A 14,527-nucleotide genomic window follows, 5' to 3' on the forward strand; every position below is an offset into this window, starting at 1 on the left:
ACACACACACATTCACACACTCCCCTTTATTTCCCAAATCTCATTGGAATATCCATTAGACTGGCCAAAGCTGCAGTCCTCTGGGTTGATTTAATAAACCTTAGGGAGACGTGGTTATGAAAACAGAGGAAGTGAAATAAGGAGACAGAGAGAAGGGGAGGGGAGGGAGTGAGGGGAAATAAATCAAAAATAGAGCGAGAAAGGGAAGAGGGTTCAAGAAAGCGAGGGAGAGGAGAGACAGGGAGAGAGGGAACGAGGGAGAGAGAGAGAGCAAGGGGGAGGCCAGCTGTCATTGTTCCCCAGTGTTAAAGCGGCCAGCGTTAAATAGATTATCATGTCTCTGTTTCACTGTGTCTGTATTGATGATGATGGGGCTGAGGATGTGGGGGGCTGACTAGTACTAAATTAAATGTATTAAGAAAATTAACGTCAGCACTTCCAGGGCTGTTTTTTCATCTTCCCCCACTCCGTCTTCTCATTCACACCCACTCCCTCTCTCCCTGGGAGTGAGTCAGGCCAATGGAGGTTAATGCATTTTTTGTGTACTTCTGGCTGCCGAGCTCTTTCCATAGCGGAGATTCACTACCAAACAATATCACTACTATCAAGAAGGCAGACATATATCAATGAACATACAAAAACCTTTGTTTGTGAGGTGTTGATTGATCTGTTCCTCAGCCTAATATTTGGTTGGTCAGTTGTATGACCATTTTAATGGATGGATGTTTTAAAAAAGAAAAGAAATGAAATGTGAAATAATTGAATCGTTTAACTGGCTGGTCAGTGTAGGTTGTGATTGTCTCTTTGTTCCCCTCTGTCCTCCTCAGCTGTCTGACTCTGGGCTGTACACCTGTGTTGCCACCAGCTCAAGTGGGGAGACCTCATGGAGTGCCTTCCTGGATGTTAGAGGTACAGTAACATCTTGATTTACTGTCCCTTCTACCCACCATTGATTGAAGCCAAACGCACTAAACGAGTTCCACCATTTCTAATGCACCTTTCTCCTTCAATCTGCCTCTTTCGGTTTGATTCATTTTGATAGAGCTTCTTCTCCTTTCCTCCCTCTCAGAGTCCAGTGACCTCACAGACTCTATGTCCCACAATGCCAGTGCCCTCCCAGGGCCTCCGTCTAAGCCAGAGGTCACTGATGTCACCAAGAGCAGTGTCTCGTTGTCATGGGAACCTGGGCCTGAGGAGGGCTCACCGGTCACTTCCTACGTCATCGAGGCCTTTGGGTATGTCTGGGAACAGTATCCCCTAGCGAAGCCTCACTAAATGACCCCAAAATTTCAGAGCAATGACAGATGTATTCGTTTATGTGGGCATATGGGTCACTGCCACATCCAGGGCAAGCACAACAATCCCAGGAATTGTGCAGAATAGTCTGCATACGAGAATCATGTGCAGTCCAAGAAGGTTCATCAGGGCCTATTTGACTCTGTGTTTAAGTTTGGTTTCAGACCAGCTGTGCAGTGTCTTGATGGTGCTAGGTAAATTAGCCAAGAGAAAACAATAGGACTGTAGCTATGGAGAGCTATTACTATAAAAGCTTTCCTTGGCTGGGCTCACTAACGCTCTTCCTCTCCGCGGATCTCTGTGAGCAGTCAGCTGGTCAGCAACAGCTGGCAGACTGTGGCTGACCACGTGAAGACCACACAGTTCACGGTCAAAGACCTGCGACCAAACACGGTCTACCTGTTCCTCATCAGAGCGGTCAACGCCCAGGGTCTCGGAGACCCCAGCCCCATGTCTGAGCCTGTCCGCACACAAGGTACCAAATAGAATGTGCTCCATGCCAACATGACATTTCAAACGGGTTCGATGGCAATATTTAATAGCACCTCTCTCTCTCTTTCTCTCTCTTTCTCTCTCTTTCTCTCTCTCTCTCTCTCTCTCTCTCTCTCTCTCTCTCTCTCTCTCTCTCTCTCTCTCTCTCTCTCTCTCTCTCTCTCTCTCTCTCTCTCTCTGTCTCTCTCTCTCTCTCTGTCTCTCTCTCTCTCTCTCTCTCTCTCTCTCTCTCTCTCTCTCTCTCTCTCTGTCTCTCTCTCTCTCTCTCTCTCTCTCTCTCTCTCTCTCTCTCTCTCTCTCTCAGACATCAGTCCTCCAGTGCAGGGTGTTGACCATCGTCGTGTCCAGAAGGAGCTGGGTGATGTAGTGGCCAGCATGCATAACCCTGTGGTCATCAGCTCTACCTCTGTCCAGGTCACATGGACCGTGAGTACAACTGTTTGGATTACTTATCAAATCAAATCAAATCAAATCAAATTTTATTTGTCACATACAAATGGTTAGCAGATGTTAATGCGAGTGTAGCGAAATGCTTGTGCTTCTAGTTCCGACAATGCAGTAATAACCAACAAGTAATCTAACTAACAATTCCAAAACTACTGTCTTATACACAGTGTAAGGGGATAAAGAATATGTACATAAGGATATATGAATGAGTGATGGTACAGAGCAGCATAGGCAAGATACAGTAGCTGATATCGAGTACAGTATATACATATGAGATGAGTATGTAAACAAAGTGGCATAGTTAAAGTGGCTAGTGATACATGTATTACATAAGGATGCAGTCGATGATATAGAGTACAGTATATACGTATGCATATGAGATGAATAATGTAGGGTATGTAAACATTATATAAGATAACATATATATAAGATATAGCATTGTTTATATATTTACCTCATTTCCCATCAATTCCCTTTATTAAAGTGGCTGGAGTTGAGTCAGTGTCATTGTCAGTGTGTTGGCAGCAGCCACTCAATGTTAGTGGTGGCTGTTTAACAGTCTGATGGCCTTGAGATAGAAGCTGTTTTTCAGTCTCGCGGTCCCAGCTTTGATGCACCTGTACTGACCACGCCTTCTGGATGATAGCGGGGTGAACAGGCAGTGGCTCGGGTGGTTGATGTCCTTGATGATCTTTATGGCCTTCCTGTAACATCGGGTGGTGTAGGTGTCCTGGAGGGCAGGTAGTTTGCCCCCGGTGATGCGTTGTGCAGACCTCACTACCCTCTGGAGAGCCTTACGGTTGAGGGCGGAGCAGTTGCCGTACCAGGCGGTGATACAGCCCGCCAGGATGCTCTCGATTGTGCATCTGTAGAAGTTTGTGAGTGCTTTTGGTGACAAGCCGCATTTCTTCAGCCTCCTGAGGTTGAAGAGGCGCTGCTGCGCCTTCTTCACGATGCTGTCTGTGATGTGTATGACGAGGAACTTAAAACTTGCTACCCTCTCCACTACTGTTCCATCGATGTGGATAGGGGGGTGTTCCCTCTGCTGTTTCCTGAAGTCCACAATCATCTCCTTAGTTTTGTTGACGTTGAGTGTGAGGTTATTTTCCTGATACCACACTCCGAGGGCCCTCACCTCCTCCCTGTAGGCCGTCTCGTCATTGTTGGTAATCAAGCCTACCACTGTTGTGTCGTCCGCAAACTTGATGATTGAGTTGGAGGCGTGCGTGGCCACGCAGTCGTGGGTGAACAGGGAGTACAGGAGAGGGCTCAGAACGCACCCTTGTGGGGCCCCAGTGTTGAGGATCAGCGGGGAGGAGATGTTGTTGCCTACCCTCACCACCTGGGGGCGGCCCGTCAGGAAGTCCAGTACCCATTTGCACAGGGCGGGGTCGAGACCCAGGGTCTCGAGCTTGATGACGAGCTTGGAGGGTACTATGGTGTTGAATGCCGAGCTGTCAATTGTATTTTGTTGTTGCATGTCAACAGAGGTGCAGTTGTTAGTTTGTTGATAGTTCGGAGCACCTGTATGACGGCTCACTGCATAAAACATTTTGACTTGCAGAGCCCAATGATTCATTTATTTACCATGTATGACGCAATGAGGAACTTGTATGAGGGGGTTTGATATGAACCAGTGTGATTTGTCTTTGTGGTGAGTTGTTATTCTCACTGAATCAGGAAGTGCAGAATCTCAAGAGCTGAATAGCGAGAGAGATGAACCTTGTTTTCCAGGCTGGCTGGAGGACACTATTAGGATCGTTCAGGAACAGAGACAGCTTAGCTAGTCTTTCCAGGCTTCACCCACACACACACACACACACACACACACACACACACACACACACACACACACACACACACACACACACACACACACACACACACACACACAGAGACAACTTCTGAGATGGGTGGACGTGGAGTCCAGGGACAGCTGGTGTTGCATCAATCTGTGATAATTTGGGTTGACGCAAGAATTAAGACAAATGATTCTCACCGAGACGAATAGATCACCGTTAGCAGCAACATGTTGCATTCTCTCTTTAAGAAGCTGTTTGCATTCAGCTCTTTATCTGGAGGTTATTCATCTTTCCTCTTGGCAAGGTGTCCCATCTACCTTCTGGAGAGCCCTGCTTAATGACAGAGGCTCTTCTATTTCACACATACATACTCTTGCACACGCACATCCTCACATGCACACTCTCCATATGCTTCGGCTCTGTACGCACCGGTGCCTTGATGTTTTGACATTATTAGGTATCTGGGCTCTTCCAGATGGGGCACCAATACTATACGAGTTCAAACATTAAAGTGAACCATCAAAAATGCCACTCTTGTGAAATTACACAGAGATACTTCGACCATCTTCAATTAGCTACATGATAATATTACTAGTATGAAATGACATTGTAACACAGGTTAGATTAAATCCCAGAATTAGCTCGGTGTTTTCTTCTTCACACATACTTCTGTTGTCCTACCATTCCCTAGTATACCTGTCCTATAAAACAAGGGAAAAGTCAACAGAATTCACTTGTTTATGGTATTTACTCCCACTATGGCTGCATCTAGCTAGCTGGATCAGTCAGTTCTAACAGGTAAGGGAGGGAGGGAAAGGGGGCGCGGGTGGGTGGGGGGGGGGCGTCTCCCTAAGGTTTCTTCATAAAGCTTTTAGATTCACGAATCATTTCGTTAATGAAATGCAAACAGGCACCCGTGGAGGCTGAGCGTTGGCAGCGCGTCGGCATGATTTATTTGGACTGGGCTGAGGGTAAACAGCTGCTTTATTTGCCCTGTAAAAGCTTTTCGCTTGCTTCTGCCCCTGTTAACAAGCCATTACTGTGAGTTATGTTGCACACTCCCTCCCCAGACCCCGCCACTGCAACTTTCCCCCGCCATAGTAACGGGATTTGTTTACCGGAAAGGATACTGCATGGTTTTAATCCACTCTGTCGGGGTCAAATGTAAGAGCTTTGTAGCTCTCTCTTTTGATGGTTTGGTCGGCATGTGCTGTATTTAAATGGGCAGTAAGTAGTTACTATGACTCAAAGTCGATAGGGTTCTTGTAACATTACTCTAGTTATTGAAAAATCCCTTTCAAAATCCACAATATACATAATAAATTCCTCTTCCTACCCTCTTTCTCTCTCTCTCTCATTTTCTCTCCCTCAGGTGGAGAACCCTTCCCAGTTTATCCAGGGCTATCGTGTTCTGTACAGGCAGACGTCAGGTCTGCCCTCCCCTGGGGCCTGGCAGGTGCAGGACCTCAAGGTTCCGTCTGAGAGAGACGTGGCGCTGTCTGCCCTGAAGAAGGGCGTTGTCTATGAGATAAAAGTCCGTCCGTACTTCAACGAGTTCCAGGGAGCAGACAGTGAATCAATGACAGCACGCACCTTGGAGGAAGGTAAAGGACCATTACCAACTCAATATGTGTAGTGATGCAACAAAAAGACATTGCCATCTCTGTAGGAGGTATTATTTTCACTTTGTCAAAAACGTTTGAAATTATTTTAAATCAATGCTACATCTGGTAATGGCCAAATACCTTGAAGCTGATACAGAATATAATTGTTCACACCCACAAACACACTCTCTGCAAACAAACATAAGAAAACTAAAGAGAAGACACACAAACACTGAGTATTAGGGTGACATCTTCCCTGTGGCAGATCTCCCAGACATCTCAGCTCTGTAGGGGGGTATGACAGGCCTGTGAGTCTGTGGGGGGGCCTGTCTCCTGTGACACCAGCTCAAACATCTTTCTGTGCCTCTCCCTGTTCCTGTCTCTGCTCTCTCTGGACCCCTGCTGTCACATCGCCTGCCATGCCCCTGTCGCATACAACATTTATATTGTGACTTTAAGATGTTACCTCCCTTTCTTTCTCTCTTTCTTTCTTTCTGTCGTTTTTTCTGTCGTTCTTTCTTTCTCTCTCTCACTTGCCCCCTCTCCACCTCTACTTCATACACATGCATAAATCAAATGTTCACTTGCAGTAAATCAAACATTGATGTCAGTCAGCGATTTGAACAGAAGCTCAACTTACATTGGCATCTCAAGTTAAGATTCAGCCCTCTGTGAGTGGTTGATTAATTGGGGCCAGCAGCGTTCAGGCTGCATTTTATTCCTTGTGTCCATTAACCCAATTAGGCCCACACAGGAGTTGTTATCCAAGTGTAACGCTCTGGGCATGTTCAGTCCGTGTATCCAGTTCTCTCCAGACCTAGGGTCCTTCTGGAGAAATCTACTGTATCCACGGTAGCCAGGTGGCTCAGAGGCCAGCTGGTAAATGAGACTGTTGTGCAACGTCCCACCTGGCTAGCCACATTTCACTGAGACACAATAGCTGATTCACATGAATCTTCCACTGACTGTATAATGTATCATTTCAAAATGTATGGCTTCTCAACAGAGTTTAGTTCTGAGCTAACCCAACCAATCAATCAGATTTAAATGAGTTGTGCATTGGGAATACAGAGATGGTAGTTCAGAGTCTTAAGCTGCGGTAGTGTTCTGAATGAATGACTACTAAACATCCAGCACTACAGAAACAATAGGTCTATGTGTTAAGTTGTCCTATAGCCATGCTGTTAGCCTGCAGGTGTCTCCAAGCTGTTTGAATCCTCTATACGGCCTTTGAAGGTGACTGGTATGAGCGGTCTGTCAGCCCACACTGGGGATCAGCAGTGTTTTGTCGATCTAAAACGATTGGACACGGGGTCACCGAAGTGTCACTTGGCACGCCACGTGGCACGCAGCAGGTCACATTTCTGCCAGCGATACATCACACAACTAATGGGCTTATTAGCATCTCATTCGTTACTGTACACTACGATGGAGAGCTTTCATTTAGCTCAGATATGCATAATGTGGTGCTTTAGCATCTCGAGCACTAACGTGTGACTGCGTGTGATGGGGGTGATCCATTAATACGGAGGCAGTATCAGTCGCTGGGCTCGGGCCCTTCATCACAGACCCATACTTTACTCTGGGGTACACGTGCCAGTCTGCTCTGCTCTGTTTTGGAAGGGCACAATGACTCGCTTATTGGTATGTTTAGTAAAGACTGCATGGCATTTCACCAGGCAATGAAGAGTGATTGGGCCTTGGAAGTTCAACAGACCATAATATTGTTTGGCATTAGAGGTTGTAACTTCCTGTTCAACTAGATGGATTGTTATAGTAGATTCCCCTAAAATTTTGGGGCGGCAGGTAACCTAGTGGTTAGAGCGCTGGGCCAGTAACCGAAAGGTTGCTAGATCGACTCCCCGAGCTGACAAGGTCGTTCTGCCCCTGAACAAGGCAGTTAGCCCACTGTTCCTAGGCCGTCATTGTAAACAAGAATTTGTTCTTAACTGACTTGCCTAGTTGAATAAAGTTTTTTTTTTTTAAAAGCAACCTACGAAGGCACCAAGAGACCTCTGGTACTGCTACTCAGCAAGGAAAAGGAATGATTCAAAGACAGACTTAAGTAAGGGAGAAAGGTTGGAGAGAGAAAGATTTTTTGAAAAGAGGTAGTGTGGAGAGTGCAGTCATTATTTCTGTATGTTGTGGTGGCTCTCCCAATTCTTTCTTGCTTCTGCTACAGAGAAAGCCTTCCACATTGAAGTACTCTTTAAATATAAATCAAGGCAGTGCTCTCTGTTATGCTCTGGCGGACAGCAGGCAGCAGCAGTTCTCTATTGGAATGTGAAGATGTGGTGATGTGGTGATGTGTTTTGTTGTGACTCCCCTTGCAGCGCCCAGCGCTCCTCCACAGCAGGTGACAGTGCTGACAGTGGGGAACCATAACAGCACCTCCATCAGCGTGTCCTGGGACCCCCCTCCCGCAGAGCACCAGAACGGCATCATCCAGGAGTACAAGGTAGGCAGTGGCAATCTGTATTCTATATGTTGAGAAAATAAAGCTTCACTGTGTGTGTGTTGTATACACACATTGATATTACAAGACTTGGTATCAACTGCCTCTCCCCACAAATGCCTGTCCCCGTGTGTGTGTGTGTGTGTGTGTGTGTGTTAGATCTGGTGCCTGGCGAACGAGACACGTTTCCATGTGAATAAGACGGTGGATGCGGCCATCCGTTCCGTGGTGGTGGCGGGTCTGCAGGCGGGGGTGCAGTACCGTGTGGAGGTGGCGGCAGGCACCAGCACCGGTGTGGGGGTGAAGAGCGAGCCCCAGCCCATCGTCATAGGTAACACACACAGGGTCTGAGGCAACACACATAATAACAGGGAACCCTAATCTGACTCACAGACAGTGGGTCTGGAAAAATGATTGATCAATTTATCACGCTTGGAGAAAAAAGAAAATTGTGCATTGTCGGAGATCACATGTGTACTGCTGGAAGCTGAAGGTTCACTGAGTTCTGGAAGGCAGGCTCCATTCATAGTGATCTATCAGGAAATCAATAGCATTTCATTTAGTGTAGTGTCCAGTAACAGTGTGGCGAGTGCTGTTAGCCATATCAATAATCCTTCTCGATATCTGCGCGGCCAGCGCTAACAAAGTAGACAGTGTTATTGGGGTGGGCTTATCAGCCTATCACATCTTATCAAACAGCTGAAGGATAGGCCTAAAATCAATAGCAGAGCCAGGCCAAATGCTCTTCATCCGTGACTTTTGACTGATGTGTGGGGAAAATATCCTCAACGGCCACAGAAAGGCAAACAGAGGCCTGTGGACTGAGGCTTAATGACTGGGGCTGGGGCTCCTGCTCCCGTTGGAGACTGTGAATCTAATTTCACAGCACAGTAGCTGCAGCAGAAAATCAAACTCTGCCTGAGCTGCTCTGTCAATCTCCCGTCTCGGAGTTCAAATTGATGAGAGCACTGCTGAATTGATTAACTCTCTGCCGACATATTGCAGTTTTATGCTCTCAATGGTGTGGGTTTTTAATTTGATATTGTTTATCTATAGTGTTGTTTTTACCCTAGAAAACAGCTGTAACGGGATTGTACCTTTCTTATAGAATTTCTTGTTTTCAGATCATATAGTAGATTTTGATATTAACTATCATCAAATATAGATTTGTACTCGTTTTCGAGATATGTTAGCCGTTGACTGGTTTGGGTCTACTGGACAGCCAAAAGCTATCCTATCTGCCAGATGCCATGGTGTCCATCTGATTGGTGTCTCCTGTCCCCTGCTGTCTGTCCCCAGGTGCAGAGCTGCGTGATGTGATCACGGGGGCGGAGGGCAACAACAGCATCTCAGACGTGGTGAAGCAGCCAGCCTTCATCGCTGGGCTGGGAGGGGCCTGCTGGATTGTCCTCATGGGCTTCAGCGCCTGGCTCTACTGGAGGAGGAAGAAGAGAAAGGGCCTCAGCAACTACGCAGGTCAGAACCACTATACTATTATGGATACGGGCCTGAGTAATATCAACACCGATCAAAAACACTATACAGAAACATTGCAGTGTAGACTAGCTTTCCCAACTGCCTTAGACGATGTGTCTAGGGTGAGTTAGTGGAATCCCAGGTGAGAGACAGAGCTGTTTTGTCCAGATGGTGTATCATTTAATGCAGAATAAAGGAGATATTCAGCTCAGACAGAAAGAAGTCTTCTTTGCTTTAATCCATTCTGCACCTATGTGCATCAGCTGTGAACACAATCCCATCAAGCCTGCACCATAAAACTCAAATACACTCATTTGAAATAAGTAATTCACATTTCCTTACATTATGGGACCGTGACCCATGTCGTTCTCACATTAGCCATAAATGCATTCTCCAGATTTAGGTATGCAATTTTTCGTTTGGCCTTCCGGGGGTGATTTTAGCTGTGGACTATTGTCATTATTTGGTTTGCTATCACCGTGCTTCAGGGGCTGGGGAGGAAACCATAGTGATTACCGAATTATAGGGCTTTGCTTTATTCAAAAGCTCTCCTATGATCCCTCCTCTCCTCAGAGCAAATTCATTTTCAATAAGCAGTTCAATGTTTGTCTTCTTTTTGCCGCCTGCTTTGTATCTCTCACCCAGCCAATCTCCATACTCCCTGTCACATTTTTCCTCAACCAGATGTGTCTACCATTGTCAAACGGATGGTGTTGCACCTTTTTTTTGTATCTCTGTGGTTGTGTTCATGTTTGTTTATGCTGACGTTGCATCGACTTTGTCTACAGTGTCGACAGGCTTTTAACACACACTATCTCTGTCTTGTTTTGTTGCAGTTCAGTCCTTCACCTTTACCCGTGCAGGTATTGGCCATTTGTCCTTGTCTTCTCACCTTAATTTGGATGTTGGACTGTAGCACTAGAAAATATTTCCCCCCAAACATATACCAGCTTGAAACACATTCAATGTTTTTCAGAGCACTCTTCTGATTAAAATTCTTCCTCCTCTCTCACTCTGCTCCCTGCCATCTCTCTCTCTGGTTGGACCACAGTGACGTTTCAACGAGACAGAGGACTGATTGAAAATGGAAGGTGAGGACAAACAAAGTCCTTATTAAGTCACTCAACACATCGTAATGGCATGGGCTTTGATTACAGTGACAAAAATAACATTAGAAGTGTAGATCCATCCGTTGTGGAACAACATGGGATGATGGTGTGATGATAGAACATATCAGTGTGGAATGATCAACCTTCACGGAGGGTACAGATTCATAGGAAGAAGAATAGATGCGTTATGATGAATGAACTCCTTACATGTTCCAAAACTCCCCCGCTTATTCATCCTGGCGCAACACGTGCGTTGATGTATCGATTGATTGAGTCATCAATCACTCCCGGGAAATTATCAGAAACAATTAATGCGGGCAGAGCAGGTTTTTTTATTGGCTCGTTCATCTGTGCAGCGGGGCTGGTGGCGGCGTTGCCGGGGGGGGGGGTGATGAATTTGCCTGTCGACACGCGGGGAGAGGCACTGCTGACGGCACGCCTCCAGAATGCAAGCATATGTAACGATGTAAAGAGATAATGACCCAAGGGAGTGGGGCTGGAGAGGATACTCCCCAGTTCCACTGAACCCCAGGCAGGCAGACAGACACTGCAGTATAGGAATGTAGAGTATCCCTGTCGTCTACTGCAACTCTAGTCTGATCTGCCTGACAGAGCACAGAGATGCGTAGCCTAGCTCTGAATATCACTGGGTGAAAATCACTGGGCACTGACTCTGTGAGAATATGAAGAGAGCTCCCCCAGGGGCTAGGGGATCAGGCTCTTCCTCTCCCTCTCTCTTTCCTTCTCTCTGCTTTCTTGTCCTTTTTCTCTCTCCTCTCTTTCTCTCCTTTGTCACACCTGAACAGGCAGATCCAGCCCAGAGCTGATACAAATGCAGCCAAAAAATAAGCTAAAAATAAACTGTGTGTTGTTGCCTGAGCCCACGTGTGTGTGTGTGTGCGTGCATGTGCACGTGTGTGTGCGTGCATGCGCACGTGTGTGTGTGTGTGTGTGTGAGAGTGTGTATGTTATTGGATATGTGTGTCTGTACATTTGTGGGAACATGCCTGTGTGATGTTATATGGAAATTGCTCTTATAATGTTTGAAACACATTTTAAGCCATCACAAGTCAGATGTATGCAATTCCCTGGGCGCGTGGCACACCTGGCTTAAAGGGAAATGCATTTGTGGACTTCTGCATTAATTAACCAAATGCAAACAAAGGCACGTGAGCCTTGTGACTGAAGCCTCTGTACACACCAACAGCTATGTACGGTAATAGTTAATAGCACAGATATACCGTTTAGAAAAATCTTTTTTTTTCTCCTAGTAACAAAATAAAAAAACGATTCTGTATTTATTTCAGGCATTGGAGTGAAATTGCCAATTTCCTGTGCAATATGAGAGGGGTGGTTTCACCAAAACAGCCTATGAGCTTTGCCGTGTGTGTTGCTATGGAGACGCTACCCCACCACCCCGTGCTGGCAGGCTATCCGCCAGAAGGCCCTCTATGATTCAAAATTTAAAATGTAAATGTCTGTAGTGCTGGGCTCTAAAAGGGATTTAATGTCTGTGCGTTTAGTCCTGGTCCGTTTCTCTAGGGGGTGTTAGGGGCGCTAAAGCCCAGCACTGATTTATAGACTTGTCAGTTTTTTATGTCTCTCTGTTTGTTCATTGTTGCCTCTGCTCCAGGCTGCTCCAGAGGAGCAGATATGCTGAGTGAGGTTTCACAGCAATTTGTTGTTGAATCAGTCGGTATAACATCATGTGAGAAAATGAATAGAATTGCTGGGATTCAGACGGAACCAGATGTTTTCCTAATAACAACCTCTCTCTCTCTCCCTCACCTCTCTCTCCCTCACCACTCTCTCCCTCGCCTCTCTCTCCCTCACCTCTCTCTCATTCTTCTCCGTCCCTCTTCTGTCTTTATCTCCAAAAATAGTCGTCCTGGTCTACTGAAAGCCGGTGACCCAGGATTCCCCTGGTTGGCTGACTCCTGGCCCTCCACCAGCCTGCCGGCCAACGGGGGCCTGGGAGGTCCCAAGGACCGGGGTAACTTTGGTCGTGGAGGTAAGAAAACATAGGTATCACCCCTGGTCAAACAGAACCAAACCCAGGGAATTAGAGAATGGAGGTTGATAGAGGGCTGACCCAGACCGTCCCAGCTGACCATGGTGTCACGCTATGCCACGGCAACACCACAGTCCCACAGTGAGACCAGAGGTCAGAGGTCATGTGCCCAGAGTGAGAGGCTGTGAATACATGTATGAGCTGCATGCATTATTCAGTGCGGAGGGTATCCCTCAGCAGGCACACTGACAGGCCGTCACACACACTCCGGACTCTCAGTCTCTCTGGATCACGCTACCTATCTCATCACTATTGGCTCCAAAAAACTGACACAAACTTTAATGAGAGCGTGTGTGTGTGTGTTTCTTCTGTCTATGCATGATTGGGTTAAACGTGCTTGTAAACTAGATTATTTGCTTGTGGCAGTGTGTGTTTCTTTTTGTGTGGGCGTTTGAGATGGAGAGATAGTATCTGTGTATTGGTGCCATTTTCCTGTAGCTCATTTAGCTCCCACCAGGCTGATGAGCGGCCCCGAGCCCCTGTGGGTAGAGCTGAAGGTCAGCCCTGTGTGATGGGCCCTTTCCCTCGGACACAGTGCCGGGCCCCTACAGGGCATTGCATGGCGACGTGATAATTATCCTGCTAGCTAATCACTTTGATTCATCTCAGCTTGATTGTTGGTCAGTTGAACTAACACAGGGAGCCTACCGCTGGAGCAGAGAGTACTAATGTGTTACACGCTGACCTTAAAGATGGCCACTTTATCTCTTCATGCATCTGTCTGTTTCCTAATCTCTCATCTCAGATGTGCTACCCTCCGGAGTGGGTGAGAAGACTGGTACCATGCTGTCTGACGGCGCCATCTACAGCAGCATAGACTTCACAGGCAAAGCTGGTTACAGCAGCCCAGCACGGGGCTTACAGGCCACACCCTACGCCACCACCCAGATCCTGCAGTCCAACAGCTTCCATGAGCTGGCTGTGGACAGACCAGACCCCCGCTGGAAGGCTTCCCTTCGAGCCCAGCAGGAGATGGTCAAGCTGGGCTACTCACTGACCGATGGACACCCCTGTAACGGTACGCCCCTGCAACACTGAGGAAGCACAGGGAGGGGACGGGCGGGGTAGGGCTGTGTGATTTTGAATATGTGTGCATGTGTCCCTGGATTTGTGTATGCTCCAAAGGAAGCCCTAAAGCATAGCATCAGATCTCCCTAGATTGTATAACATTGTCTGGATGGTCAGTCACGGAGTGAAGTGCAGCATTCGTTAGATGCCTTTTTGGAATAACAATAGGCTTCAAGACTAGTAGAGGAGGAGAGAGAAAGATAGATCTGGAAACAATTGGCGTACCGGACAGCCTCGCAAGGCGGGGAGGGGGGCACGAGCTCTAGGGGCCCATGCACCCGTCATCGTCAAATAGTTTTTTTTTTTACATTCAATCAATCATTTTGACGGTAACCCTCCAAAAATGTATGCATAAACCTTTTCCATATACACTAGGAAGCTACATTTTTGTTTCTTGGGCTTCAAGAATGTGCCTCGGGCCTTGAAAAATGTACTATTGAACTAATTGAATGTAAGGGCATATCAGTGAACAAATGCTGTGGTCAAGGCTAAGACGGTGCCAGGGCAATGAATGGAGCTTACTCAGTTGTTCAAAGCGCATAGTGCTTCTTAGGTAGTTCTTTATTAGTTTTAATTTAAAAACCAATCTCTCCGCAGAAGCAATAGTTACCGGAATGGTTAAAAACAGCTTGATTGCCATAGCAACATCAGAGAAACTGCGCAGAAGGGAGTGGTGCTTCAAATACAGCAGTTCTGCAAAATATTTA

The 14,527-nt window shown here is 46.7% G+C and overlaps 1 protein-coding gene across 5 annotated transcripts in view; it reads left to right on the forward strand.

Moving 5' to 3' along the window:
- The window catches only part of LOC112251485 (roundabout homolog 2-like), a 113,394-nt gene that overhangs the window by 78,280 nt on the left and 20,587 nt on the right, over positions 1–14,527 (forward strand). For 3 of the 5 annotated variants that reach the window (XM_042309498.1, XM_042309497.1, XM_042309499.1), the window contains 12 exons: positions 828–909; positions 1,070–1,235; positions 1,605–1,771; positions 2,093–2,214; positions 5,410–5,641; positions 7,975–8,099; positions 8,256–8,427; positions 9,396–9,572; positions 10,409–10,435; positions 10,624–10,663; positions 12,565–12,692; positions 13,498–13,770. In XM_042309498.1, the coding sequence (XP_042165432.1) occupies positions 828–909; positions 1,070–1,235; positions 1,605–1,771; positions 2,093–2,214; positions 5,410–5,641; positions 7,975–8,099; positions 8,256–8,427; positions 9,396–9,572; positions 10,409–10,435; positions 10,624–10,663; positions 12,565–12,692; positions 13,498–13,770 (1,711 nt within the window). The remainder of the gene's footprint in view (positions 1–827; positions 910–1,069; positions 1,236–1,604; positions 1,772–2,092; positions 2,215–5,409; positions 5,642–7,974; positions 8,100–8,255; positions 8,428–9,395; positions 9,573–10,408; positions 10,436–10,623; positions 10,664–12,564; positions 12,693–13,497; positions 13,771–14,527) is intronic. The other 2 variants (XM_042309500.1, XM_042309501.1) reach the window with 1 other exon arrangement.

This window comes from Oncorhynchus tshawytscha, linkage group LG30 (assembly GCF_018296145.1).
Source record: "Oncorhynchus tshawytscha isolate Ot180627B linkage group LG30, Otsh_v2.0, whole genome shotgun sequence".
Taxonomy (NCBI): Eukaryota; Metazoa; Chordata; class Actinopteri; order Salmoniformes; family Salmonidae; genus Oncorhynchus; species Oncorhynchus tshawytscha.